The 27,936-nt window shown below is 39.7% G+C and overlaps 1 protein-coding gene across 2 annotated transcripts in view; it reads right to left on the bottom strand.

Moving 5' to 3' along the window:
- FGD5 (FYVE, RhoGEF and PH domain containing 5) overlaps window positions 1-27,936 on the bottom strand; it is a 1,722,626-nt gene that overhangs the window by 298,251 nt on the left and 1,396,439 nt on the right. For both annotated transcript variants that reach the window (XM_044078612.1, XM_044078611.1), the window contains exons 11-12: window positions 16,497-16,568; window positions 15,371-15,439 (exon numbers count right to left, since the gene is read on the bottom strand). In XM_044078612.1, coding sequence (XP_043934547.1) covers window positions 15,371-15,439; window positions 16,497-16,568 — 141 coding nt within the window. The remainder of the gene's footprint in view (window positions 1-15,370; window positions 15,440-16,496; window positions 16,569-27,936) is intronic.

The raw sequence follows: 27,936 nt of genomic DNA, 5'->3' as shown, positions 1-27,936 counted from the left end.
TAGCAATGTGAGTGTCAAAGAAAGGCCACTGTCAACCTGGGTCCCCAGGTCCCTGATGACCTCTTCTGTGCTTAGTGGATTGCCACCTATATGGTAGCTTGGGGTTACCTTGTTTTTCCCGAAGGGTATGACTATACATTTTTTGGCGTTTAACTTCAGGCCATGGCTCTGGCACCAGCTATCTGTTTCCGTGAGTCCCTTCTGAAGGATATCCGTGTCCGATGCACTTTCCACTATGGCGCCCAGTTTGCAGTCGTCTGCAAACTTTGTCAGCCAAAGTCCTCCCATGTTGGCCTGTACTTCTGAGAAGTAGATGCCAAACAATAGGGGGCCAAGGTCCGAGCCCTGTGGGACACCACTTGTGACCGGCTTGGAGTCTGACACAGCGCCAGCAATTCTAACCCTGTGGGTTCTGTCCTTAAGCCAGTTTGCAACCCATCTTGTGACATATGGGTTTACATTTAAGCTGGTAAGTTTTCTACAATACCGAGTGGGGTATTGTGTCGAAAGCCTTTGCAAGGTCAAGGTAGGCTGTATGGACTGCCTTTCCCTCATCAATGGCCTTGGTGACTGTTTCGAAGAAGTCAACCAAGTTCAAAAGGCATGATCTTCCCTTGACAAAGCCAAACTGGGTCGGGTCCAATGTCTGCAAGTCCCCTATATCTTTGTTTATGAGCTCCATTATGATCCTCTCCATAGCTTTGCAGACTAGACTTGTTAAGCTTATGGGCGGTAATTACCAGGGTCCGTAGAGGCACCGCCTTTGTGGAGTGGGACCACAGTTGCCGCGCCACTCCTTGGGCACGTATCCTGTGGTAAGGCTGAGATTAAACAGCTGCCTTATGTGCGGGTTTAATTCCTCATTTAGCTCGTGTAGCACACAGCCGGGGACACCATCCGGTCCCATTGATGCTGTGTTTTTAGCTTTAGAGAGCCCAGCTTTCACCTGCGCATTTGAGATGTCCGGGAGGCTACACTCGGCTGGGATAGTTATCTCTCCTTTAGGGGAGAGGGGTGAAGTTTGCACTGAACCTGTCTGCCAGTATGTTGGCAATGTCTGTGGGTTCAGTGATTTTTGTATCATTTTGGACTAATTCTGAGCATATCTGGGAGTTTCCACCCAGGTTCCTAACATAGCTGAAAAAGGCCTTATGATTGTCCTTTGAATCCATGGCAATTTTTCTCTCAAAATTGGCCTTAGTTGATTTTATGAGTGCTCGTATTTTTTACTAATAATGATCAGGGGTGACTTCCCTTTTATGGATTTTGTTCTATCATGTAATAGCTTTCTCCTCTTATTGTAAAGTTTGTTAATGGCTGGGGTCCACCAGACTGGACGTTTGCCCTTTGTGGAAAGAGTCTTGGTTTTATTTGGGATTGCCTGATCCATGCAGTCCTGGAGGTGTTCATAGAAGGCATTTGTAAGGGCTTCCGCAGCTTGGGTTGTGGTTTCCTCTGGCTCAGGGGCCTTGAAGGATACCACACCAGTCTTGAGTAGTGTGAAGTTTGCTTTAGAGAAGTTCTTCACTATGGTCTTTTGCTTGGGGTGGGGGCGGGATGTGGATTTCCAGTGAGATTAGTTTATGATCAGATCTCACCAATGAGGGATATACTTCGGTGTGGAGCATTTTGTCCCCATGTTTGTGACAATGAGATCTAGTATATTTTCTCCTCTCGTTGGAACAGTGACTAGCTGTTCCATGGCATTTGAATTTATGAACTCCAGGAACCGTTGGGCTAGAAAGTTAGGGCTTGAGTAATGTTCCCAGTCTATATTCGGTAGTTGAAGTCACCCAATATGATGGTGTTTGGAGATACATTTATACCCTCCAGTGTCTTCAGGAAGGCTGTGTGGGGTTCCTGAGTTTGAGAGGGTGGCCTGTAGCATGCTACAATTTGTAGAGCAGTTTTGCCTATGGTTAGTTGCACCTGGATAGTTTCCCCAGCTTCGTGCGTTGCCACCAACCTGGAGGTGTGAGTATCCTTTATGAATATGGGTACACCCCCTCCTTTTGTGGTGTGGTCCGGGTTTTGGGGCGGAGCATGATATGAGGTAAAACCTAATAGTGCCGGGGTGCTCTCAGGAGCCTTGAACCAGGTTTCAGTTACAGCACAGACATCGATGTTCTCCATACTGAGAAGGGCCTCGAGTGCGTGCATTTTGAGATTTAGACTTCTGGCATTGAGCAGCATTACCCTCAGTTTCTTCCCACTACTACACTTTTGTTTGCTGGTGAGTTTTGTTAACAAGATAGATGGTCAACAACTTTGTAGGATTGCTATATTACTGAGTCCGGGGGAAATTCTTTTTTCACTGGTATTTTGAGATGTTGAAGTGAAAATAAATATATAATAGGCAGGGGGTGGGGGGATTACCCCCACCACTACCAAAACTACATTTGTTGTTGCATGCTTCAATGTTATGGTGTGTGTGTGTGTGTGTGTGTGTGTGTGTGTGTGTGTGTAAAATGCCTCACTTAGCTATAGAATTATCGGAGTCAATCCCTGTACCTCAGGGACAGGGGGATAAGACCCAATTTTATGTACCTGTTGTTATGTTGACTTTTTAAGTGATTTAGAGAAGTCTTCCAGTATGACAGAGATGGCATAGAGAGGTCAAAAATGACATGTAGGTGTTCTGCAAGAATGTAACCCTCCAAAATAAAAAATAAAACAGCATGCTATATTCAGTAATATTTCTGATTTGTGTATGACGTACGGGTCGTTAAACAAATCTTCAATCACAACATTTATATTGTGATTGTTTTGCTTTATTCATTGCACTAAAGAATGAATGCTTTCATTTATAGCCCCAGATTGTATAATATAGACTAAACATATTGCATTTTAGTAATATATTTTGCAGTACCCTCTTTAGAGCCTCCAGCAAATGCACAGGGTTTTACATCTGCCAGGCCATATAGCCTGCATTATTTGCAGTGATGATCAGAACCAACCCATCTTCTTTATGCAGCCATTGCTGCATATAGATTGGACTGTAAAGAAGTTCTGTTATATAGCCTGCATTATTTACAGTGATTATCAGAACCAGCCCATTTTCTTTATGTAGCCATTGCTGCATATAGATTGGACTGTAAAGGAGTTCTGTTTTTAGTTAAAAACTGATAAGTCTAACAGTTAATACTATATTAAAAGTTCCAACTTGTTAATGAGCTGCTTCTGGTGGCAAGGGTGCAGGGTTTGAATCTTTCCACCTTCATGTACCTTCTGTATGACACTGTGCAAGTCATTTATTTAAATACTGATTGCGGAGCTTTTCTCCTTGGGTCTCCACTGAAAACGAGCTAATGCTCAGCTGGACTAACCCAGTTAACAAATGTAAAATAAAATAAAATAAAATAATAAATAAATAAAATTTAACCAGACAATGTTTTGGAGCAATTGGGAGTTTGTGCTAGATTGTTTAATGATCTCCAGGACTGTAACTCTGAACCTGTTGCCATCATTCGTCAGACATTACATATTGCATGGCTTATCTAGTTCAGGAAATGTTATGGTAATATCATCAGTGCATTATTTTTTTTTTAAAACAACACAGGAAATTTTACTCTTCAAGGGTAGCAGGCCCTGCATTTGTAGATGAAGCACTTAAATGCAAAGTTGTTTGCCAGACGCAACCTCTGAATTATTAATCATTCTCTTTAATGCGGAATTATTCAGATGACTTACTTCTACAGAGATAATGTATATTGACTTGGCATATATTATCATGTTCCTTATGCTCTCACTGTACGACACATGGATGGATCTTATGGTATGATGCTAGTGATCTCTATAGGTTCTCATGTAGTTCATCCAAAGCTACTAATAAAGTGCATCTAATTTATTTCTTTATGACAATAATGGGTGTACACATTCACCAAAGTGGTTATATCTGCTGGTGGGGGGTTGGAGTGCTCTCTGTGGATGAAAGTGCCTTCTACCCTTATCACCTGGTCATTTTTAAACAGTTAGTAACCTGACTTTGCAAGACTAGTGTGTGTGTGTGATTGTGTGTGTGTGTGTGTGTGTGTGTGAGAGAGAGTGTGTGCATGTGTGTGTGTGTGTGTGTGTGTGTGTGTGTGTGTGTCTGTGTGAGAGAGAGAATTACACTGGGATACTCTGACTACTGTGTGTTTGTGTAAAACAAATTTGAAATATGTGACATTGGTAATTATTGTGATTCATTTTTCGACACCAACATTTGAGAAAGGATGTAGTCAACACTGTAACTATAATTGGTGGGTTTGGGGATGTCTGTGGATGTAAATGTATACATAATCCACCACTGGCCAGATGCATTATCAATAAATGTGAATTTCAAGGGAAGAACAGCTTACTGTTGCTTATGTTAAGTCTGTTTTTCAAGATGAGATTATTTTGTTTTGTTTTCTTTAGTAAAAAGTGATAGTGTTTGTGTTATAAAAATGGAAATAAAGGTTTTAAATCAAATCTCTGTAAGCACTGTAAAAGTAAAGAAAATAGTTTGCACACTGACAGGTTTGAACAATGTTTATAACTGGGCAGAGACAGCCAAGTAATGGCACATTGGAATGGTTGTGGGAGGCGGGTGCTGGACCATTACCATGTCTAGTGCTCAATTTGACCATGATCAGACTTTGTATATATCTATATCTATATATCTATGGGTCCTCTACACATGGTCGAAATGCCACAAAGCCGAAACCCATATGGCTGAGACCATATGTTCGACTTTTGAAATCCCGACCATGTATAACGGACATTTCCGTGCAGTGCAGAATGAAAATATTTCCATTTCTGTACTGTAGTGTGATCTCGGAGTTGGTATATTAAAGTTACGGGGGTGTGGGGGCATAGCCCCCCATCGGGGGGTGCAGGGGGGCAAGTCCCCCTGCTAACACTTAGAACGTGAGTTAGTGTTGTGTATTTTTTTTTTATTTTTACATGTTCGAAATTGTGGAAGTTGAACATATGGTCTCGGCCATATGGGTTTCGGCTTTCTGCAATTTCGATCATTTATAGTAGACCCATATCTATAAACACATAGACATGCACACACACACTGACATAAATATGCCACTGTGTTTCAAAGGAGAGAAGGAAAATGGTGGCAAAACTTGACAAATGTCAGGTATCAGTGAAGGTTTGCTAGAGCAGGGAAAATAATGCGGCCCAAATTGGTCTGCAGTTATGATTTGTATCAATTACAATAAAAAGTGTATTTTCTGTAAGAAGCTAACCAAATAGAATGCTTCAATTATATTTTATGGTGCATAGAACCTAACTGCCAAATGTAAAACAATGACTTATGCCTTGTCCAAGGCAGAGGGGGGCAGTATAACACAAAGGATATTAACAGGAAGACAAATGAGTCTCAGTAAATGACAGGGAGCTGGGGTACATCTGATGGAATTACAGGTATTCCTGATCACTTGCCTTAGTTTTGTTCTACAGGCTGGGTGTAGATTTTCACACATTCCTAAGCCATTTGCAGGATATCTTGTTTTAAAAGAAAATAATTTTCCACTGGATTTAATCTTCTACATGTTTATATATGTTCTACAAACAGCTGCTGCAATAGGGTGCAAACCGCGCAAATAAATTGTATCATGTAGTTGAAACTTCACACAGCATTGCAAGGGATTATTTATATAAAAAAACTTCCTTTGTACATTTGCCCAACAATTCAGCATACAGTGATTAAATAACACTCCCTTAAGGAGGAGAAATCATATTTATTTTATGGCTGTGGAAGGACATGTGTAGGAGCTGAAACAACACTTCAGATTTTAATGAGAAAAGATGTCAGAGGGACAATAGTAATAATAGTTCATTAGGCTAGGACAGACCCCCTACCACTATGGAAATAATAATAAAAAACAAAAAGGTTTGTAGCCATAGGAGTAAGGTGGAGGTCTGACAGACTTGACTACCCAGGGTGAGCTCAGCGCAAAGATACTTCCATGTAAACAAGAGGCCAAGCACAGGAAGCAGGCACTTTTGTGAAATGCAGTGAACATCCTGGCAGGAAGCACCAGCTTTAACAATACAGCTGGGCCCACCAAAACCTGTTGACTCCAGAAAAGATGACAGCGAAGTCCTTGGCTTTGACAAAAGACACATATACAACCCCAAAATAATATATTCTATTACGTTACTGCAAGCTTTGACATTAGAAACAAAATTACTTTCTGAACTGCAAAAACATAATTTGTGTACATGCTTTTAGAAGTTACTTATTGGTATCCCCAGGGGTAACTGTACATTAAATACATGCAGTTATAACTGACTAGAAAGCAACTGCATAGGTAAGTGTAAAATTAGTGTGCAAAATTGACAGCTGCAGTGCACTAATGTCTACTTTGCCCTTTGACGTCCATGTATGAAGTATGCAGAATAATGGGTGACTTTTATAGTGGTGACTCTCAATTACTTTCGTAAGTTGTACTTGGAGATTTGACTGCATTATTATTCCTGTTTTCTTTTGCTCTCTTGAAAAAAAGATAATGGGATATCTGTAAGTAAATCTAATTTATATTCTAAGCTGTGTTGAAAACAAAAATACATGAACATCTATATAAATAAATAATCATGTAAAACATTCCAGGCAGAAAAGTGGAATGTATAGTTTCTGACAAATTGAAATGTTCAGTTTCAGAACGGTATGTGATGTATTTATGAAACGGGTACATTACTTAGCTGGATATGGTTTGCTTAACTACAGGTCAGTGGATTGAAGCCTGTTGATCAGAAAGAAAAAAGTATTGTTGTGTATAATCTTACCATAACTGTAGATGTCCTTCTCTTCTATATGCTGCTGCATCCTTAACATAAGGGAGTCTGCCTCTGGTTGACTCATACATCTGGCCATTTTACAAAAGATAGATGCTACTGCGTACGTATGTGTGACGTCCCACATCTCTCTGTGAACTTTGGTCATAAACAGATGTCGGGTACAAAACGGACGTCAGCACGCATCTACCTCAGAACTGTATGCCGCCAGAACCAGCGACTATGAAGTGGGTACTCAGGAGTCATGCAAATGTCAGGGGGAAGGCAGGGTGGGAATGTCCTTCTTTTCATATGCTGCTGTATCCATAACAAAGGAGAGTACAAAAACTCCTGTTATTGAGAGTGGGGAGGAGGAACAGAAGCAGTTTCCACAAAACAATGAAGGATGGCTCTGGCGTATCCTGCTCTGGACCTGGAAATGATGTCCAACTTATAGTGTTTGGTGAAAGTATGGACAGATGACCATGTTGCTTCTTCTAGAAAGATAGCTGTATTCAAATCCTTAAAGAAGGCACCAGAGGAGGACACTACCCTAGTGGAATGTGCCTTTACTGGGAAGGAAGCCTTCTGCCATGGGCTGTGTAGCAAAAGGAGATGGTTTTAGAGATCCAAGAGGAAATGGTTTGCTTGGAAACAGGATGTCCCAGAGCTCTTGAGTGGTAAGGGAAAAGAGCCTGTCCAATTTATGGATGGATTTGGTCTTGGCCAAATAGTACCTGAGTTGTCTATGTACATCCAAGGAGGGGATGAACCTTTCAGCAGGGTTTTGAGGTGAAGGGAAGAAGGTAGGAAGGTTGATAGCCTGATTCAAGGAAAGTTCATTAACAACCTTAGGCATAAAGGATGGATTAGTATGTAAATAAACCCTGTCCTTGTGGAAAACTGTAAAAGGATGGGAGACCATGAGGGCTTGCAGTTCAGAAACCCTTCTGGCCAAAGTAATGGCCACCAAGAGGATAGTTTTTCATGTATAGTGCTGGAGAGAACAGTCCTTAGCTGGCTCAAAGTGTGCTAGGGTTAACTTTTCCAGGACAAAATGTACATCCCAAGGAGTAGGAATGGGACTCCTTGGTGGTCTAAGGTGAAGTATCCCCTTCAAAAACAGCTTACCTTCTAGTCTAGAAGCAATTGGAGGGGTGAGAGGAAGGCATGCTGAGATGGCAGATGTGTGTGTTTTAATGGAGGAGTAGGACAAGCCTGAGTTCATCAGTTCACATAGGTAAGACAAAAACCACTGGGGGTTCTACTGTGAGTGGTAGGAGATTTTGTTTTGACACCAAATAGAAAACCTTTTCCACTTGGATAGATAAGACTTTCTGATAGTTGGTTTTCTGGCCTCCTGCAGAACCTGAAGGACTTCCTCTGAGTAAAGGTGTCTGAAGGGACTCACCAACAATGTAAGGTTCAGGGTGGATAATTGGGGGTGTATGAATGCTCCCCTTCTTCTGTGTGAGCAAGTCCATCTGGTGGGGTAACTTGTGGTGATTGAACTTGGCTAGATGATGTAAACAGGGGAACCAATGCTGCCTTGGCCAACAGGGGATCACCAACAAGATTTGTGATTGTTCTGTCTGAATCTTCAGCAGAACATTTTGTATGAGTGGGAAGGGTGGGAATGCATAAGTGAACATCCCCTTCTAAGGGAATTAAAAAGCATCCACCCTCCATGCTTCGGGATAAGGTATCCTGGAGCAGAAGGTTGGTAGTTGTGTGTTCATGGGAGAGGCATAAAGATCCACGTTTGGAATACCCCATTGATGTACCAGGTCCAGGAATACATCCCTGTTTAGCATCCATTCATGGGACTGGGTCATGGACCTGCTTAGAGAATCTGCCATCACATTTTCTACTGAAGGCATGTAGACAGCTAGAATGCGACTTATCTCTCTAGGGTGAGTTCCCATGCCTGCAGAGCCAATCTGCACAGGAGGTAGGACCTTGTCCCCTTGTTTATTGTGCACTGTGGTATTGTCTGTGTGCTAGCTCAGCACCCCTGGCAGGATACAATCCTTAAAATGTGTAATGCCAATATCAAGGCTTTTATCTTCTTGATATTGATGTGCTCCCTGTGTTGGTTCAGGGACCACATGTTTCTCACTCTCCATTCTCCAAAGGTTGCTCCCCAACCTGTGTCTGAAGCATCTGTGTACAGGTCCTGATTGGGAGGAAGGGGTTGCAGGGGCAAGCCTGGGTTGGCCTTTATCTGGGATATCCATCAATTCAGTTCCCTAGAAAGGCATCATAGCACTGGAACCATGAACTCCAGTGGGTTCAAGTGTTGCTTCCAGACTGTTCTTAAGTACCACGGGAATGTCCTCATGTGAAGCCTTGCTAGGGGAACTATGGGGGTGGTGGAGGCCATGAACCCCAGGAGCCTGAGAAACTCCCTGGGCAAGAGGGCTTTGAGAGGAATTATCCCCTTGAAATAAGAAGTGAGGGGCAAAATCTTGTCTGGTGGAAGGTAGGGCATCATTTGTCATGTTAGGATCATGCATCCTAAGAACACATGATCCTGTGAGGATATCAGGGAGGATTTTTGAAAGTTTATGGTGAACCCCAGACTTTTCAAGTGGGACATGGTGCTGTAAGACCAATTGGATAGATGTGGCCTGGATCAGGATATCATCCAGACAGGGAAAGAGTTGGATCCCCTGAGTTCTGGCAAAGGGAATGACTGGGGCTAGGCACTTTGTGAACACTCTTGGGGCCATAGGGAGACCAAATGGCAAAGCACAGAACTGAAAGTGTGCAGAACCCACTGAAAAACAGAGGAATTTCCTGAAAAGAGAATGGATTGGTATGTGTAAGTAGGCATCTTTTACATCTAATGACATCAAGAAGGCCTGATGAAGAATTAGGGGAAGAAGGGTTGGAAGTGTGAGCATCCAAAAGGAGGGAACCTGTAGGAAGGTGTTGAGATGCCACAAATCCAAGATGGTCTCCAGGGAGCCTTTCATGGGAACCAGGAACATCCTGGACTAAAATCCCTTTCCTCTTGATTGAGATGGAACCTCCTGAATTGTGCCTTGAGAGAAAAGATCCTGCAGAACTGTGCAAAGGAATCCATTTGTTCGTTAGGGGGTTGTGAAATGCCTTTGAAGGTGGGTCTGATCTCCCACACCATGAAATACTCCTGCTTTACAACTGAGAGGACCCAAGAGTCCTGGGTAACCTGTTTCCAAGCCGGGTAGGTCAGGGGGAGATGCATGGAGAGAGGGGTATCTGGATTTAAGGGCTGGTAGTCACAGACTACCAAGCTTGGGCTGAAAGGGCTGCTTAGGAGTAGGGGTAGAGACAGCTGTCCTAGAAGGGGTCTGTTTCCTGGAATCCTTTTTTCCTTTGGATGGCACTTGTCTGAAAGGCCTCCTTATATAGGAAGTTTTGGCTGGATAGTTCCTTTGAAAACGTGGAACCAGGGAGACAAAAATGTGTCTGAGCTCCTGGAGCCCCTTATACTTCTCCTGAAGGGCTTTGAAAAGTTCAGCAGCTGCTGACCCAAACAAAGCTTTGTTGTCCAAGGGAGCATCCATAAGTTTTGACTTAATGTCATCAGGGAGAGACTACAGCCTGAGCCAGGAATATCTCCTGATGACAGACCCTGAGGCTACAGCTCTAGATGAAGCCTCTACTGTATCATAACTACACTTAATGGGATGTTTAGTTACTTGAGTGAAGGAATTTAAGAGGCTAGAAATTTTGGCTTTGGACGGGGAATCAGGGTGGTCATTCAAATGCTTAATAGCATCAGAAAGAATGGCCAGAGAGTATTTGGCCATGTGTGCCTGGTAGTTAATATCTCTCACTGCTAAAGTGACAGATGTGTAGAATTTTTTGCCTAGGTGATCCATTAACCTGCTCTCCTTGTCACAGGGAAGGAGGGAGGTGGAAGGGAGTAATTTGGACGTTTTATCTGCAGCCAACAGAAATAGTGGAGGTTCTGCAGAGTGAGCCTTGAAGAGAAAATTAGCATCTTTAGGGACTTCGTAAAACCTGTCTTAGGTGCAGGGGGTTGTGAATCTGGGTTTTTAGATGCAGCTAAGAAGGCATCCAAGAAGGCAGGATGCACAGGAGGCTCTGCAGACAGGTTAGGGGACTCCATTTGTAAGAGGTCATAATACCTTTTCTGAGTCTCAGTAACCTGGCTGCAGTCCCACTTAAAAAAGCCTTTCATCTGCACAATAGTTTCCTCAAAGGTAATGTCTTCCTCTGAGGAATCAGTACCATTTGACTCCTCTTCTGGGGAAGTGTACCCCAGAGGAGAGGCAATTTGTGAAGTATTAGTAAAGGATTCATCCCCTGATGAGTCCTTTTCTTCAGAGGCTAAGTCAGTAACAAGTTTACCCTTAGGGGTAGATGCTGAAGAGGCCTGGGTCACAGCAGAGGACTGGTGTAAGACAAGGAAGGCATTAAGTAGGCCTTGAGTAAAGGCCTGCCAATCAGGCGCCTGGTCGGAGGGTGTGGACATCAGAGAAGGAGTGATATGCTTTGAGTTTTGCTTTTTCTTTTTATGAGTCTTTGACACAGGTGTGTCAGTGATGAGATGCAGGGACAGACGGCCAGGTACCTGGTAGCACTCCACCACATCCAAGATAACATCTTCGTAGATAATAATTTGTGAAACCCCACACAGACCCTCAGAAACTACAAGCCCAGGTTCCCCCTGGAGCCCAAGTCAGATGCCTGGGACTCCCTCTGGGATGTGCCGGCAGCTTCTTTGATGGCTTCCTCCTGGGTACCCACCAAAGGAAGATATGCAGACTCTGGCTGGGACTCTGGGCCTTCACTGGTCTCAAGAGGTACGGCTGGAATAGAGGGTGCAGCTGTAGGATCAGGCCGTGAATTTTTTGCCTTTTTTGTGGGCAGCTTCTCTGAGGTTTCCAATGTCAGGTCCATGTCTTTAGTTAGACATTTCAAGTTCTGGTTCTCTAAGTATAGTTTTAATGCGGTAAGCCGACTCCTAAGGGTTTTGGGAATGAAGGCCTGACAGATTTCATAAGAAGTGTGGTCGTGTTCTTGGCCTAAGCAGAACAGGCAGAGTTCATGCGAGTCTTTATGTGGAATCTGCCATCCACACTGACACTTGCCCTTTCTACCTGACATGAAAACCCAAACCACAGTAGCAAAAATAATCAAAAACCCCTATGGGGTACTTATCTGAATTCAGACAGCATGAAGTCACTTCTACAAGTGAGTGATGACCGGAGCTGTCAATGACACAGGCGGCAGAAAAGTTCAGAGGTAGGTGTGTGTTGACGTCCGTTTTGTACTGACGTCTGTTTATTGAACGAAAACTGCCAAACAAACTGTTAAAGTTGAAAACCTCGAAGGAAGCTTACTGCAGATATGATAAAATAATCCAATGAACAAGCGGTAGCTGTAAAACGATAATGTTAGCACTTTTATTAACCAAGAACTTTCGGAAGGTATAATAACCCACCTTCTTCAGACAAAACAGTTAAACTGTTTTGTCTGAAGAAGGTGGGTTATTATACCTTCCGAAAGTTCTTGGTTAATAAAAGTGCTAACATTATCGTTTTACAGCTACCGCTTGTTCATTGGATTATTTTATCATATCTGCAGTAAGCTTCCTTCGAGGTTTTCAACTCTGACGTCTGTTTATGACTGATGTTTGCAGAGAGACGTGGGACATCACTTGCACCTTTGCAGTAGCATCTATCTTTTGTAAGGTTTATAACTAACCCACCCAGTCCCATGCAGGATAAGAATTCCTAATACTTTTTCTAATATAACCAACAAACCTTGCAGTAAGCTATAATTCTGTATTATAAAGTTCCATGATGTAGTTTTTGTTGTCCAAGTGACCAGACCCTTATTTAGCTTTAGATAGTGAAGAAGACTTTTTTGGTTTTATAAAGAAATTTGTTGCTGTTCAAGTCTGTGGGTAGGCACACTTATCTCTGAGAAAGAAAAAAAAAGCATGGGTTGGGTAGTTTCAGCCCTGGTCACGGTGGTGGGGACTTTGGGTACTTTGAAGGAGTAACATACTCACAGAATGCTTGAAGTCAGGCACATTTATGTTGCATCTCCATAAGAAGAGATTATGTGTTTCAGACAAAAAGGCAGAAAAAACAGATGACATTTGACTTGGTGATGTGCAGTAAATCCATCAGTAATGAGTCAGAGGGTACCTTGTATGCCAGACACAGGTCACCTTTTAGCAATCTGTAGGATATTGAGTACAGTGACAGGGCTTTGAGTTGTTCCATGTTGAACATATCGTTTAGGCCCTGTATCCTTTCAGTAAGGTATCTCTGTGGGCATTCCAGTTGTTGCACGTGTCTGGACAGATACAGGCCAAAGGAAGCATTATATTTAATTACTGGTATAGTGGGGGGCACTGACATACCTAGATGTCCTCAGACCCCTAGACCTCTTAAAGGCCACGTCCCTTCACTTCTGGTGTGGAGGTTAAGTCTATATTCTCATGGCAGGAACCAGGAATACAGAAAGATAATTGGTTCACTAGTTCTGCAGAAGCACTAAGAAATGTCTCAGAAACTGAATTCAGTGATGTCCATAAAAATGTGATGGGAAGAATCGGTGGTGATTTCTGGATTTACAAAAAGGCTTTATGTATGTTAGCCTTTAATTAAATCACCAAGGTGATTCTCTCTCCATACACAGAGGGCCTGATGTTGCTGTCTACCATTACATGCATACATAAATACATATATAATCGGCCAGAATATCAAAATGATGTCTATAGTGGCTGCCACAACATTCATGTTTGTATTGCCTTTTCAAACCTGATCTTAAAGAAGGTAACAGAACAGGATTCCCTGTAGTTGGTTAAGTGTAAAATGTATAAGACTGCAGCCTTTCAGTCACAACTGAATTGTTGCAACTCAAAGAATGCATGCTTCTCCTCATAGGAATTCATTGCTTCTACTGAAGTGCTGGCATTAATACACTTTTTTTTTAAATTGCTCTTTTGTCTGTGGTGGTGTGAATGGATTATTTGTATATATAAGTTCTGATGGTGTAGACAGGAGTCCCATCTTTGACTCAGGCTGACAGCCCATTCTATTAATTTACCTTGCTTTCTGAAAACCAGTATTCACCTTTGATGGAAGTACATGTGAATGTCATCAGCCTGCTGTGGCCACTCTTCACTGCACATCTGGTTGTTAGTATCAGGCACATGCACTCAAGCAGGTAGCCATTCTTCATTATACACTATTATTTAAGCATCCCTGATTCTTCCCTATAACAAGGAAATTACCATAAACCTCTTTGTTTATCAGTACAAGTTAGGATGGCCATGTCAGCAATATGTTTTGTGCAACAGATCCATCTCAAAAGGCACTCTATTGTGTTACAGAAATGGATTCCAACATACTGTACTATATTCAAGTGTGGCCTAGTCAGAGTACTGAAAATCCTAAACATTACATACGATGAACTGGATTTAAAGTGATTTAACAAACTGCCTGTCTTCATATTTCCTGATATAACTAGACTGTTATGTAAAACACAATCAGTTTTGAGTCCAGACTCCAGAGTGATCCCTATATCCCTGCACTATCTCACAGCAAGTAAGTTCATTGTATCTTTTCCAGCAGCAATGACCTTTCTGATAACTGGGCGAAGTGACTGTTCACTTACTAAATGCAGGTGAGCTGAGAATCCTTAGAAAACTCACTGAGCATAGGGCCCTCAGTAGATGTTGCAAAATGGGCGATGATAACTAAGTTAGATATTGAACCATATTAATACTGGTAGTCTTGTATAGAATGTAGTCATTACATCAAAACTGTAGTAGTTACTGAACTGTAAATGCTATAATAAAATAAACAGTAGATAAGGGATATCTCACCAATTATACCTTTTAACAGTCGCCTTTTAATTCCCGGCACCCTACTTTTCCTGCAGAAATCAGCCCATCTCTGCCTCTGGACTCTTCCAATTTCCTTTGCCATTCACAAGTCCCTGATCACACATATATCTTAGGCTGATTTGTTTGCTTTGCTCTTTATTTAGTAATGTTTTTCAGCAGTGACCCCACTTCAACTTCCTAGGTAGGTCCTCTGTTTCTGAAAGGGTGAAAGAAGGAGTCAACTTAGTACCACTGACTATGTTGTCTCAGGTATCACAAACTGTGCTGGACTTGTAAAGAGACATGGACACCTGGGCATCAAAGATGAAGACTTACATCTTAATGAGGCATGAGATCATGAGTCAGTCATGCAGCAATGTCAACTTGGATGATGCAGTCTTCACATATGGCCATAAAAATGTCATCTGGGATCCACTGTGTAATATTGCAGGCAGAGCAACAAACCTTCTTCCTCCATCTCAGAACATTCAAATAGCAGCTGTTTCTCCCTCTTCCTGGGAGAAAAGTTGCCATAGGTGTTTAAGACGTCTTTCCCATCCTTTATCAGGGCTCTTTCCTGAATCAGGAACAGCATCTGTGTCAGTGAATCAGTCCCTAATGATGCTTTAATGCAACCACAAAACTATCTAGCTAAAATAGTGGTATTTTTTCACATTTAAATTACAGCATTGATGCAGAGCCCTCAAGAACCAATGTTAATTACTGAAATAGCACATAGATTAAAAAGAAATCACATACCAGAAACAAATGCCGAGGGTGTATCTTATCTCCAGAGATCTTCATCAGTGTTCCTTCTTTTATGAACATCTATAGGTGAAAAAACAGAAACTTATGAAGACGTAGTGTTTAAAGCTCCTTTATGTTCATTTTAATGAATGAGACTTTTGCTGTTGGTTATTATCCTGAGCATATATAGATGGAACTGATGCAAATGGAATGCCTGCAGTAGGCCTTGACTACAAGATAACATTACATATTGTAATGCTATAAGCAGAAACGTGAATGTGCTTGCAGTAAAACAACTGGTATGGCATTTGTGAATAAATGTCAATGTAATAAAAGAAGGGAAAAGTAAAAATAATGACTTTGCTTTAAAATGGCATGTTACCAAATGTTATTATGGAAATACAGTAGCTTTACAACTATACTGCGGTGGTGGTGCTGCGGTAGCGTTGTCGCCTCACAGTTAGACATTGCCCATTCGATTCTCAGTTAGAGCGTCTTCTGTTTGGCGACATGCGTGAATGGGCGTTCCTTCGTTGAAGGTCATGCGTTAGGCCCGGCAAGCCAGCACGTAAAACTCTACTGCCAATCATTAGCGGACCGGAGTTCCGCTGTGGCGACCCCTAACCGGGAAAAGCCGAAAGACACAAACAGTAGCTTTACAACTACAAAGTCAAAGGGTGGGACAGTAGAGAAAGGTGGCCCCATGTACACCATTAAGCACATGCAAATAAAACAAACAAAATACCTAACAAATTAGGAGATGAAAGAGTAGCAACCTGAAAGTGTGAGGTATTGTTTTGAATGTGTAGGCCTGGAGAAGCAAGCCTGTAGTTTGGCACCATAGCATGGTAATCTGTAACATAATATTAGGAGCAATGCTGGTAATCTGGCTAGCAATTGCAGTACACTCAGGCCACAACATTGCGTCAGGGACCTACAGTGATTGTTCTATCATAACGGAGAAGGGGCCAATGCTGCCTAGAAAATATCACCTTCATTTCCAGCTTTGTTCTTTTGGAAACATTGTAATTCATTCTGTCAGGTTGCCCAGGCACAGTACAAAAAAAAAAAGAGAAAAAAAACAAAGAAACAAATAAAAAAATGGTGGCTTTACTAGAACCAGAACTGCAGTACTCACCCTTCCTGGCTGAAGAAGGTCATTCTGGCCTTTGACACTGTATTCTATATGCCCCAACTTCTGCAAGTTTTCCTAGACAGCAACATTAAGAAAAGCATGTATGTAAATGCATATTTTTCAAAGCCATTAACCATTTAAGACATTGCTTTTTTGTTATTTTACATAAAGGTGCCTTAATTTTTTGCTTTGGTGCCATGGGAGAACTCTTTTATCCTTTATGATAAGATGTTTCAAATAACACTTATGGAAGAGATTTTTAGAAAAATCAGGATTCTGCCACTTTAGTTCCTTAAAATGTGTTGTTATTCCAGTCCTTTACAGCTATAGCTGTAGCCGCTAAGAGTTTTCAATAACAATAACACTTCTGATACAAACACAAGCGTATAAGAATTACAAGGCAGATGTAAGTATTCTTTGAATGACAACAATCATGGAAAGTATTACAAACATATAGCTGTTAGTGCCTTTACTGCAGATAGCTTATATCTCTCTTTTTCTCTGTCTGTCTGTCTATCTATTTATCTATCTATATATCTTATCTATTTTAAGGTGAATTTCATTGCAACAGATTACCGGAGTGCAGAAAAAATTAACCAGCTACTTTCTCGACACTGTTAATATTACAGTAGCTTGCTACAATCATGAAAATAGCTGCTGGCATGAAAAAGAAGCCAAAAAGTAATGAGTATTATGAACCTATATGGGAAATGGGAAATTCACCCCGGGGGTCACTTCTGTGGCTCTGCTCGATAGGGGCACAGGAAAATAATTTTCTTGGGTGGCGAAAGCCAGGGTACATTTTTTGGCTAGGCTTGTATGGGCCCTATGGCCGATAGCCTAGTACCTACCTATGAACCTATGAACCTAATACTTCTACGGCAATGTCCTTTGTAGGGCATCATTTTCATAGTGGACAAAGCTGCTATGCCTCCCAATAAGGTGGATGAATCAGTGCTAACCAGTGACTCCCACCTTCTCTGGTCAGCTCCTTCAGCAAACAGAGCACTACTCAATCCTCAGTCATTGGAGCTGCAGAAAAGGCTTTATGTGTTTGTGTCACAGAGGCATCTTTTGTATTAGATAACTAATGCCATAACTGCCAGGCTAGCAGCTGACCAGTAGAATTAAACCTAGAAGGCTAAAATTTGATATGCAAGTAAAATGGAACACATAAAGCTAACATGTTTAGTTAAATTACATGGGCAGATGAGTGAAGAGTGGATGATGCATGTTGTGGAAGGAGAATTATAGGTGACTGACTCTTACATAGTGTATATATCATGGCCATTGTGAATCTCAAGCAGTCAATATTATCAATGAACGGGAATAGCAGATGGGATGATGTTAGCAGAAACATGAGTAATATGTATTAGATTAAAGGAATCAAATAAAGGGGATGAAAAGACAGGGAGGTAGACAGAGGGAAGAGAAGAAGTCTAAGTAAAAACAAAAAACAAAACAGGAGAAAAATATGGTGATACAAAAGTGGTTAAATCCTTATGGAATAATAAAGAATAAGGGTGAGTAAACAGTATAAGTTATTGACATGATGTGGGACATCTTCAGGGAGCTTGTTTTATTATTTAGGTGACTGCTGATGCAGGTGGAAGCCTTACTAAAACGTGAATTGTGTTTGAGCAGCAAATACTGTGTTCATGCGCATTTAGCATCTTAGCTCGATGTATGTGACAGCAGCAAGAGAAAAGAAGGACTGAATTCTGTTGGTGAGATTTCTTACACATGACTGAATGTAGCTTTATACTAGTATTAGATTCAGTGCTGGATAGTAAACAAGCTACAGTACAGCTTCCTCTCTGTGGTGTTAATGCTGTTAAAACATTACTGCTAAAGTTATGGACTGCCTTGGGTTAATTTCCTAGTAGTACAGGGTACCACCTTTCAGTGTTACAAATGCAGTATACTTGGTCTGCAGAGAGACCTGTTTCACAGTACACAATAAATGTACCATTTCTGAAGCCTTTGTTACTTTGTGGTCTTTTTTTTTTTTCCATAATAAATCTTTATTGTTATATACTTTTCATACAAAATGATAAAATACAAACTACTAACTAACACTGTAACAATCACACCAAACAATATACAATATTTACAAGAATGCTTCCATATAAGACATTAGAAATATAAGAAAAACACAGGAATAATTAGTAAGTTTCCAATATTGAACAGTTTGATTAGACATTTCTCTCCAAATATAGCAATGATTATTACTATCTTCAATTCAAACGTTTTATGCTAATATAATATTAAATATGTGTTCCCAAATTTTCGGATTATTGATACCCTTACTATGTGAATTTAAAAGTAGTTTATGAGCTAGTATATGTTTTGTCGCCAACACTCTGAAATTTTGCCATGATGTTTTAGTTGGGTCTAGCCAATTTGAAGCTATATAAAGCTTCATTAGTAAGAAAATATTAATATGAACTATACTCTGTGATCTGGTAAGTTCCTTCGGGGGAATATGCAAAATCATAAATTTCCAAGACAGTGTTGTACTTTGGTAGCCCACTTTCTGAAGTTGAATTTTAAGGGAATTCCACAGTTTATATACACACTTACAGCTCCAGAACATATGAAGAAGATCAGCCGATTGAGTTTTGCAGTATGGACATGGTGCAGAGTTTTTAGAATTAAATTTATGCAGGGCAAGGCGTGTATAATATGCATTATTCCAAATCATCAGCTGTGTATATAACAGTTTTTGAAGAGGAGTTGATTTAATAGTCAGTTCAATTGCCTTTAACATATTACTTTTATCTGTCAATAATATTTTCTCTTCCCAATAATTTGATAAAAAAACTTTACCTTGAAATTTAAGTTCTTTAATTAATTTATTCGTAGTTGTTATACATTTAATATCCTGTTGGAGAGCTTGCCACACCTCAGAGCATTTATTTATAGTCTCTTCATCCAGTTTAAAGTTTTGTAGGTAACTTATAGTAAATTCTCTAATTTGTCTAATAATAATCAGGTAATTTTTAGGTAAATTGAATTCTTGTCTTATTTGGTTGGGCGATCGATCCAGATGTTTATATATATCGATCATAGTTAAATTCACAATTAATGGAAACTTCTTTAGATCAATTAATTGGTTATTCAGCTTTACATTTGAGTTCCTGTGAAAGGGCTGAAAGACCATCATATGCTGAAGTAAATCCAATGATTGAAATAGACTCTGTAAAGATAATATTTCAGTTTTAATGTGTTCCACAATCCCATATACCTTCAGAATATCTTTACTTAGAAAGGGCATTGCTTTAGGATTAATGTTCAACTTTAAAATATATTGATAGTTCAGGGTTAGCCAAGTTGGTGTCCACTTAGTACTAGTTATCTCATGATTGGCCATTCTTAAAATCCTATTAGAATTCACAGTCAGATAATACGTTTCAAAATTAGGCAACTCCAGACCTCCTTTACTTTTTGGGGTCATTAATTTGTCATAAGATACCCTAGTTTTCTTTGGCTCCCAAATAAATTTAGCCAAATCTTTATGAATTTGTTTAAAAAATGTTCTTGAAAGAGATAAATGGGCTGACCTAAAAATATACAGTAACCGTGGCAATACATTCATTTTTATAATAGAAACTTTTGCTAATACTGGCAAGTGCAAATTTTTCCATCTCACAAAATCAGAAACTATTTGTTCCCAAACTATTTTAATATTATTATAGAAATCTTTATTATCTGTGGAAAACACAACACCAAGGTATTTAATATTATCTTTGAATGTTACCTGCCCTACTAAAGGTAATAATGAGAAAGGTTTAGGTGTCTTTAAATGGAATATATTGGTTTTCCCCAAATTAATTTTATAGTTAGAAACCTCTGAAAAATCATTAACTGCTTTCAATATCTTCTCAGTGTCTGATATTAGAGATGCACAATAAATATTTAGATCATCAGCAAAAGCTGCCATTAATAGTTTAGTTCCATACATTATTGGGACATTATGATAAACCTTCTGCTTAATATATAAGAGCAAGGGTTCAAGATAAATATTAAATAGTAAAGGGGACAAAGGACAACCCTGTCTCGTTCCCGACCTAATCTGTATTCTTTTGGAAAAACTTCTATTAATATACAGTGTAGTATAAGGATTACTATATAAAATTTGTAAGATTTGAACAAATTCCGGAGATATATTAAAATAAGGTAAGAGATAAAACAGAAAATTTGTGTCTACCCTATCAAAGGCCTTCTGTGCATCTATTATAAGAGCATATATATTCAGATTATTTTGCTTTGCATGCGCTATCATGGTATGTAATGAAAGTGTATTATCACTTGTTTGTCTACCTGTCATAAATCCAGCCTGTTCTTTAGATATTATATGAATCATGATTTTCTTCAATCTAAATGCTATAATTGAGGTTAAAATTTTCATGTCTACGTTAATTAATGATATCGGTCTATAATTATCTGGATTCTGGGGATCTGAATTAACTTTATGTATAAGAATAGTTTTAGAAGCATTAAGATGAGGATCATGAATTTTATTCCTAATTATATAGTTAAACACGCCTGAAAGTATCTTACCGATAGACTCTGCAAACTTCTTGTAAAACTCCACTGTCAACCCATCAGGACCTGGTGATTTCTTTGGTTTCATATGCTCAATTATATATATTATTTCTTCTTCTGATATCAGTTTCACCAAATCATTTTGAAAATCCTCTCCTATTTTTGGAAACTTAATCAGGTGTAAAAATTTTTCATAAACTGTATTAGAGGATATATCCTTCTGCCCCTCATAAATATTAGTATATATTTTCTCAAAGATATCAATAATACTTTGTGATCTTTTTGAATAAAGTTCACATTTTAACAGAGGACCCGTTTGGTTAACCTCACATTCACAGAATGGATGTCATTCTTAGTGTCTTAACTGGAGTTTTTGAGTTGGTTACTGGTTTACAGCTGTTTGTGTTGTGATAACCTCCATTAAAAAGTATATGCAATGATTTGCAAATTTAAAACTCAAATTATTGAAGCAACAGGCTTTCCATAGTGTGCTAGTAGATGGGGTTTCTGGATTGGCCAGAAAATGTCAGGTGCTAGCATGTGGGAGGACTTTGACAAAGCCATGAAGAATTACATTTGGGTGACAACAAACAGATTCTGACAAACCGTACAATGACTGGAGGGTACAGGGCATAACCTAGATAGTTTTCAACTAAGGGGTAGAAACACTGACAATGACTGGGGCAGTGTCTAATGCAATAAATGCTTTGAAGAACTCCTGAATACATTTGGGCATGTCCTCTTTGAGGAGGTAGTGTAGAAGTGATTAGTGGGACTGAATACATTTTGTATACAAGATCCATTCAGCAACTAAAGAATTTTATAGTGGCAAGGTTGTAGGAATGGATGAGGTCTGGATATTGCTGTGGTTTTATGGTTAACATACCTTTACAATATTGAGCAGAAAGGACCTGGAAGCCCAAGAAACATTAACTTAGTTTTACTGAATAATGTTCTGGGTAGAGATGTTGAAATATTTCAAGGTTTTTAAGTATTGGGGAGGCACAATAGCACAGTGGGTAGCATTGTCATTTCCCAGCAAGAGGCTCCCCAGTATAATTCTCAGTTGGGGTGTCCTCTGTTTGGAGTCAGCATGCCCTCCCTGTCTGTGTTTGTATGAGTTTTCTCTAGGTACTCTAGTTTTCTCCCACATTCCAAAGACATGCAATAGGATACTCTAAACTGGCCATAGGTGTGAGTGTTGGTGCACGTGTGAGGCAAGGAGGAACAACCATGGCACAACTAGCCACCCAGCAGTGTGAACACTGGCTCTCAGTGGTGGTCACTGTTGATGTGACACCCCGACCACATGAATAAAAATTGGAAAAAGGGGGCAGTGAAGGCTGCCAGCCCAGCTAGCCAGAATTTTGTAAATAATGCTATGTCATTTGTTAATAGTAATATGATTTGTATGCTTTGGATACTCTGAAAAGGCTTTTGGCCAAGGCGCTAGAGGAAATACTTTTGTCTATTTTTTATGGATTGTATTCTACTATAAGAGAGAGAAATTCTGTCTGTTTTTTATGGACTGTACTCTACTACAAGACAGAGCATTTACTGAACTTTTTGCTGTTCCACAAGTGTTTTAATAAATACTAAAGGTAATCACTGGTTTTCCTTTTTGGACTGTGGTTCTATATGATTTGTATGCTTGTTTTACAAATGTAAGAAAACTATATGTTAGGTGTATATTAAACCAGGGGTTCCCAAAGTGTGTGCCTCGGTGCCCTGGGGAGCTGCGGCTTCCTCACAGGGGCGCCAAACTAATACCCTTCATTTATGAATTTTTTTCTTTTTTTCTTTTTTTAATTTTTGTGGTGTTTGAGCTGACATCATCACGTGCTCGATGACGTCGGCTCCATCAGGACTACCAGCCTGTCAGAATTGAGCAAGGAGCTCATGCATTTCTGGCTGGGCATGGCTGCTCAAATGCGAGCGGGAGCGGCAATGAACGGATTATGTTCGGGGAACAAGAATCAGACCTGTGGTGGGAAATGGCCAGAAAGAATGAAGACTCCATGCAAGTAAGGAAACTTTTAGAGAAGTATGTGTGTGTGTGTGTGTGTGTGTGTGTGTGTGTGTGTGTGTGTGTGTGTGTGTGTTGAAAATGGATGAAAGAATGAATGAAATTGTTTTCAGCCACACTCACGTACTGCACCACATTGTTTAAGTATGCAATGAAGCATGAGGAAGTGTACATGAGTATAACTGCATATTTCAATAAAGCCTGGGATAGTTGGTGTACAGATGGAAGGAAGAGAGTGTAAGCTGAGACTAGCCTGCAGGAGATGTACAGGGTCATAGCCATGTGTGGTTAAACTGTTTTTTTTTTTCTAACAGGGTTTTGAAGATACATAGGCTACATGGCTTATTAAGTGAGGTAGGTCTAAGAGTTCTAAGCCTATATTACACAGTTGGGGTAGAGGGAATTTCCAACAGTGTTATGGGTATTTCTTTTAGTAAGTAGAAGTTTATCCATTGAGCATAGTGACCTGGTGGGGAAGTAGGGAATCCTGATGTTTAGTAAAGCTGAACAGTTTTATTTTTTATTAGTGTTATTATGGACTGTAGCCTCTCAAGTAATAGATAGTTTGGTAGTTCAGGCCAGTGGAGTTGTGTCAAGGCTAGAAAGAGCTGAGGTGTCGCTCTATGGCTGGCTGCAAAGCTAGTAATTTTGTTACTTATTTTAGCTTTGATACCATGCTAGAGGTCTGTGAATAAAGGTAAGTGTATAATAATGAGGGGAGGGGGTAAGCTGAGGCTATAGTTTTTTTTGTGTGTTTTTTTGTACTATCCATAGATATTTGCTTTGGTATAACCAAGCCTTTGATGGAATTTATTGATAGCTTACTGTGGAGATTGATCTTTAAGTGTTCATCAGTGGTGACACCAAGTAGCTTTGTGTGAGTGACTACTTCAGTAGAGGTGTTGGTGGCTGAGATGATGAAAAAGTTATAGTTTGTATTACAGAAATTTTGGGGTATGAAAAGCTTGAACTTAGTTTTTTAGGAGGTAAGATATTTGGAGCCAGGACTCAATGGAAGAGAAGGGATTTTATTTTTATTTTTTTCCTGAAGCTGGGTTATTAAGTAGGCAGTGCAGATGACTATAGCATCATCTACATATTTAATGAAATATTAAATATTAAAGAGGATGGGACCTAGTCTGCAGTCTCAAAGGACTCAAAGTGACATTGGCAAGAATGCGAATCATTCATTGAGCCGTTTGACTGCTTGGTTACTGTTTGACAGATAGCTGTGAAACCAGGGTAGCATAGTGTGATCAAGATTTAGTAAAGTCAGCCTGTGGAGAAATATTCTTGGTAGGTGGTACTGAATTTCTTAGATCAAAGAACAGAAAATATACTAGTTTACAAGACTCTGTCTGAAGACTGATTTGGTTGTTAAAACGGAGGAGAGCGGTAGTAGTGCTTTGGTGATGTCTGAAACCATGCTAAGCTGAAAAGAGAACTTGTTAGCAAGAAGCATGAGGAGTTGGCTTGGATGCACCTTTCACTTATTTTGATAAAAGAGAGATAGTGTGACAATGGGGTGATAGCTGTATAGCAATGATGTGATAGTGGGAAATTCAGTGGAAATACCTCCCTTGTGTAGAGTATTTTTTTCCAAAATATCTGTTGCATAGTTTTCTTGGATTGACTTATTTATTAAGATTGAGACAAGCTAAGCTAGTGTATCAGCAGCCATTTAGAGGTATTCAGTGGGGAGGTTATTAATGGCTAATGTGTTGGGTTTAAGCTTAGGGAGAATTCATAATAGTGTCATTGGGAGCAGGATTGAAATTGAAGACAAGCTTATGTGTGGATTGTTGGAGGGTATTTTAAATTTGTCTGATAGGTGGCTGCTAGTAAGAGTGGATGCATTTTCAATTTAGCATGTGTTGAATTGGATGGCAATGGAATGTACATGGTTTGCACTGGTAGGAGGCAGCTCAGCTGGGCTGCCAGGGTTAAATAGATTATTTATGGAGGTCCAGAACAGTTTTGGATTCTTTTAGTGGGTATTTTGAAGAGGAGTATAATAGGTTTCTTACCAGCTCTAATGTGTAGTTTGGTTTGATTCTGTAGTTTTTGAAAATGTAGGTTAGATTGTATTCTCTTTAGAAGCTAGACCTTTCAGGCTTTATCTCTTAGCCACATGAGATATTTTATGACTTTTGATAGTCATGGACCAGAGTTAAATTTTACTGTTTTGCATCTGATAGGTGCTTGTTGTTTTGTTTAGCACATTGAGAAAGGTTTCACTGAAATATGTGACAGTTTCATCTGGAGCAGAGATTTTAGTATTTGCCAATTATAATGTTTTAGGTTGGATATGAAGGTGTCACTGTTAAACTTACTTAAATTATGTAAAAGTTGTAGTGATGTTTTTTGTGGTATGACTTTCTTCCTACAAGTTTTGGAAGGTGATCTCTAAGAGAGTTTGAAAGGGTGCAAATACATGCAATTTTATTTGGATTGGATGTAAGAGTTCAGTCAAAGGCAGATTTTTTTTTATAGTTTGACAAAGCCCTATAATGTGCACTTTATGCACTCCGTGGGGGGGCGCCTTGGGAAAACCTGGATTCAGCAAGGGAGCCGAGAATCGAAAAAGTTTGGGAACCACTGCATTAAACTACTGGTGCAGAAGTGTGTATCTTATGCACTGAGCTTCAAGAATGTAACCACAGCGTACCCTGCTTGAAAAGAGCAGAAATGTGTATAAACTATATACCTATGCAAATGTATGTTTTGATGGTAAAGCCTGGAACATACACAGTTAACTTGCAAACCCTCACGAAAAGCAGAGTTTTATGATGGTGTTTATCTCAGGAGTTCTTTCTATTGTCTGGAAACAGAAATAATTACAGGTTTCAAATGTAAAAGTGTTTAACTGTTTTCTGAATTCCAGTTCTAGGCAAACTTCTGAGAGATAAGTATTTTTGACACAGAAGTGCTAAATTTTAAATGTTCTGTTAGCCTGGGAACTGAAGGTAGAGGTGACAAAGAATGATGTAATCTGAGATAACCCAGCAGTAATGTTTGATAGTCATTTAAGAACTATCTCAGCGAGTGAGTCTGTGCATTTTCTATCTTGTCTTTGCACTTGAAACATCCATGTTCAGCACTTCTCATCTGCATTTGCTTTGCTCTGTAAGTAAGACTTAGATCATAGTATCTGTCTTAGAGATAGATAGGAACATAGTAAGATTAGTTTAGATGCTTTCTGTATTTATGTGAGACTGTCCTGTGTTGTTTTAAAATATTTCTTGTGATTCTGAACTCTGTTGTCACTGTATTGAGTTATTGAATATTGTCTTGTTCTTTTATTATTTATTATTAAATATATGTAAACATTTTAATTGTGGATGGTTTGTTTAGAGATATTTAAGCTCTTAGAGTATTTGCATATGTATTTGGTGACACTGTATAGGCCACTCCAATAGCCTTAAAAGATCTGGTCACACTTACCATTTGGATAATAGTAACATTACACATTAGGATTGGAAGCCATTTGGTAAGGGCCTTTAGTAGCTGATAAGTGAGAGTAGTTGGTGGTAGCTGGTACTACATTATAGTCTGGGCAGAAGGAGGCATAGCTAGTAAACCTGTGCCAGCCTTCCCCAGGAGTGTATGTGTGTTTGTATATAAATCAAATCTCAGAGTGTATGTGTGTCAGCTACATGGGCAGGGACACGAAGCACTGGTCAAACAGAGAGGGTGCTGGAGGTTTTGGCTTGACCAGTTGGTTGAGATCTTAATCCTATAGCTGTGTCAGTGGGGAGTCTTATTGGGGATCTGGAGAGAGAGGGAGAAACCAGCCTCAGGCTGACTGTGATCTTTGTGTGCTCTTAAGGGAAATTGTACTTTACTGTGTGTGTACTTGTTATCCTCCCAATGTAAACATCCCTCACTCGTGCTAGTGGTGAGGATTGAGGCTCCTTGATTACTGGGTCAGTGCACGGGTATCACAGGGGCTATGGGTGGACAGATTGATTTTCTGTAGTAGATGTTGTGACATGGGATGTCAGGAAGGTAATATAGATGAAATGTTAGATTTAAAGGAACATAGATGACAGGTAAAGATAGATCCCTGCCCTTCACTAGGTATTAATGAAATTATTAATGTCAAAGCTGTTTTGTCAACAAAGAAACTTAAACATTTAATTATTTTATTGTATCCAGATATTTATTTTTGTTACACGCATTATGCTTATGATATATAGTAGAATTTTTAAAATATTACATATATAGAGAGAGAGATACAGATTCCTAATGTAATGTTGAAGGACTGTAACTGGGAACTGTGAGAATTTAAATGTGAATACTACAGAAATATATGTTTATGGGTCTATGTCAGAACAACGAAAACTCAAAGTCTCAAACGCTCACATGAGCGAATAATCAGAAACTCGAAATTGGTATAGTGGGGGGCTGTGCCCCCCACACCCCCGCTAAATGTAAATTCCTACTCCGAGATTGCACTACAGTGAAGAAATTGCAAATATTCTGATCTTCACTGTACTGCGATCCCAAAATACCAATTTTGAGTTTCTGATTATTCGCTCATGTGATCGTTCAAAAGTTTGCGTTTTCATCATTCTGAAGTAGACCCTATGAACTTTGAAATTGCTGTATCACAGAGTATTCTGTTATCTCTGAGCTGCAGTGATCTCAGGGCTGGTATATATAACTAGTGGAGGTGTGGAGGTGTGGAGGATGCAACCCCCATGTAGCATGATGTAGTGGGCCTTGTCCCATGTAAAAATAATGCTTTAACTGTGTACCAGTGATTTGTGAAGTTTTCCGTTACACTTGTAAATTACACTTAAATTGTTTATAGTTTCAGGATTCCCATGACTGAGTCTCAAACTTCTGATAGAGAGTCATATACAT

The sequence above is a fragment of the Protopterus annectens genome, chromosome 7.part1 (genome assembly GCF_019279795.1).
Source record: "Protopterus annectens isolate FY-2018-M chromosome 7.part1, PAN1.0, whole genome shotgun sequence".
Lineage (NCBI taxonomy): Eukaryota > Metazoa > Chordata > Ceratodontiformes > Protopteridae > Protopterus > Protopterus annectens.
The sequence above is the reverse complement of the archived record's forward strand: the minus strand, read 5'-3'. Positions and strand labels throughout refer to the sequence as shown.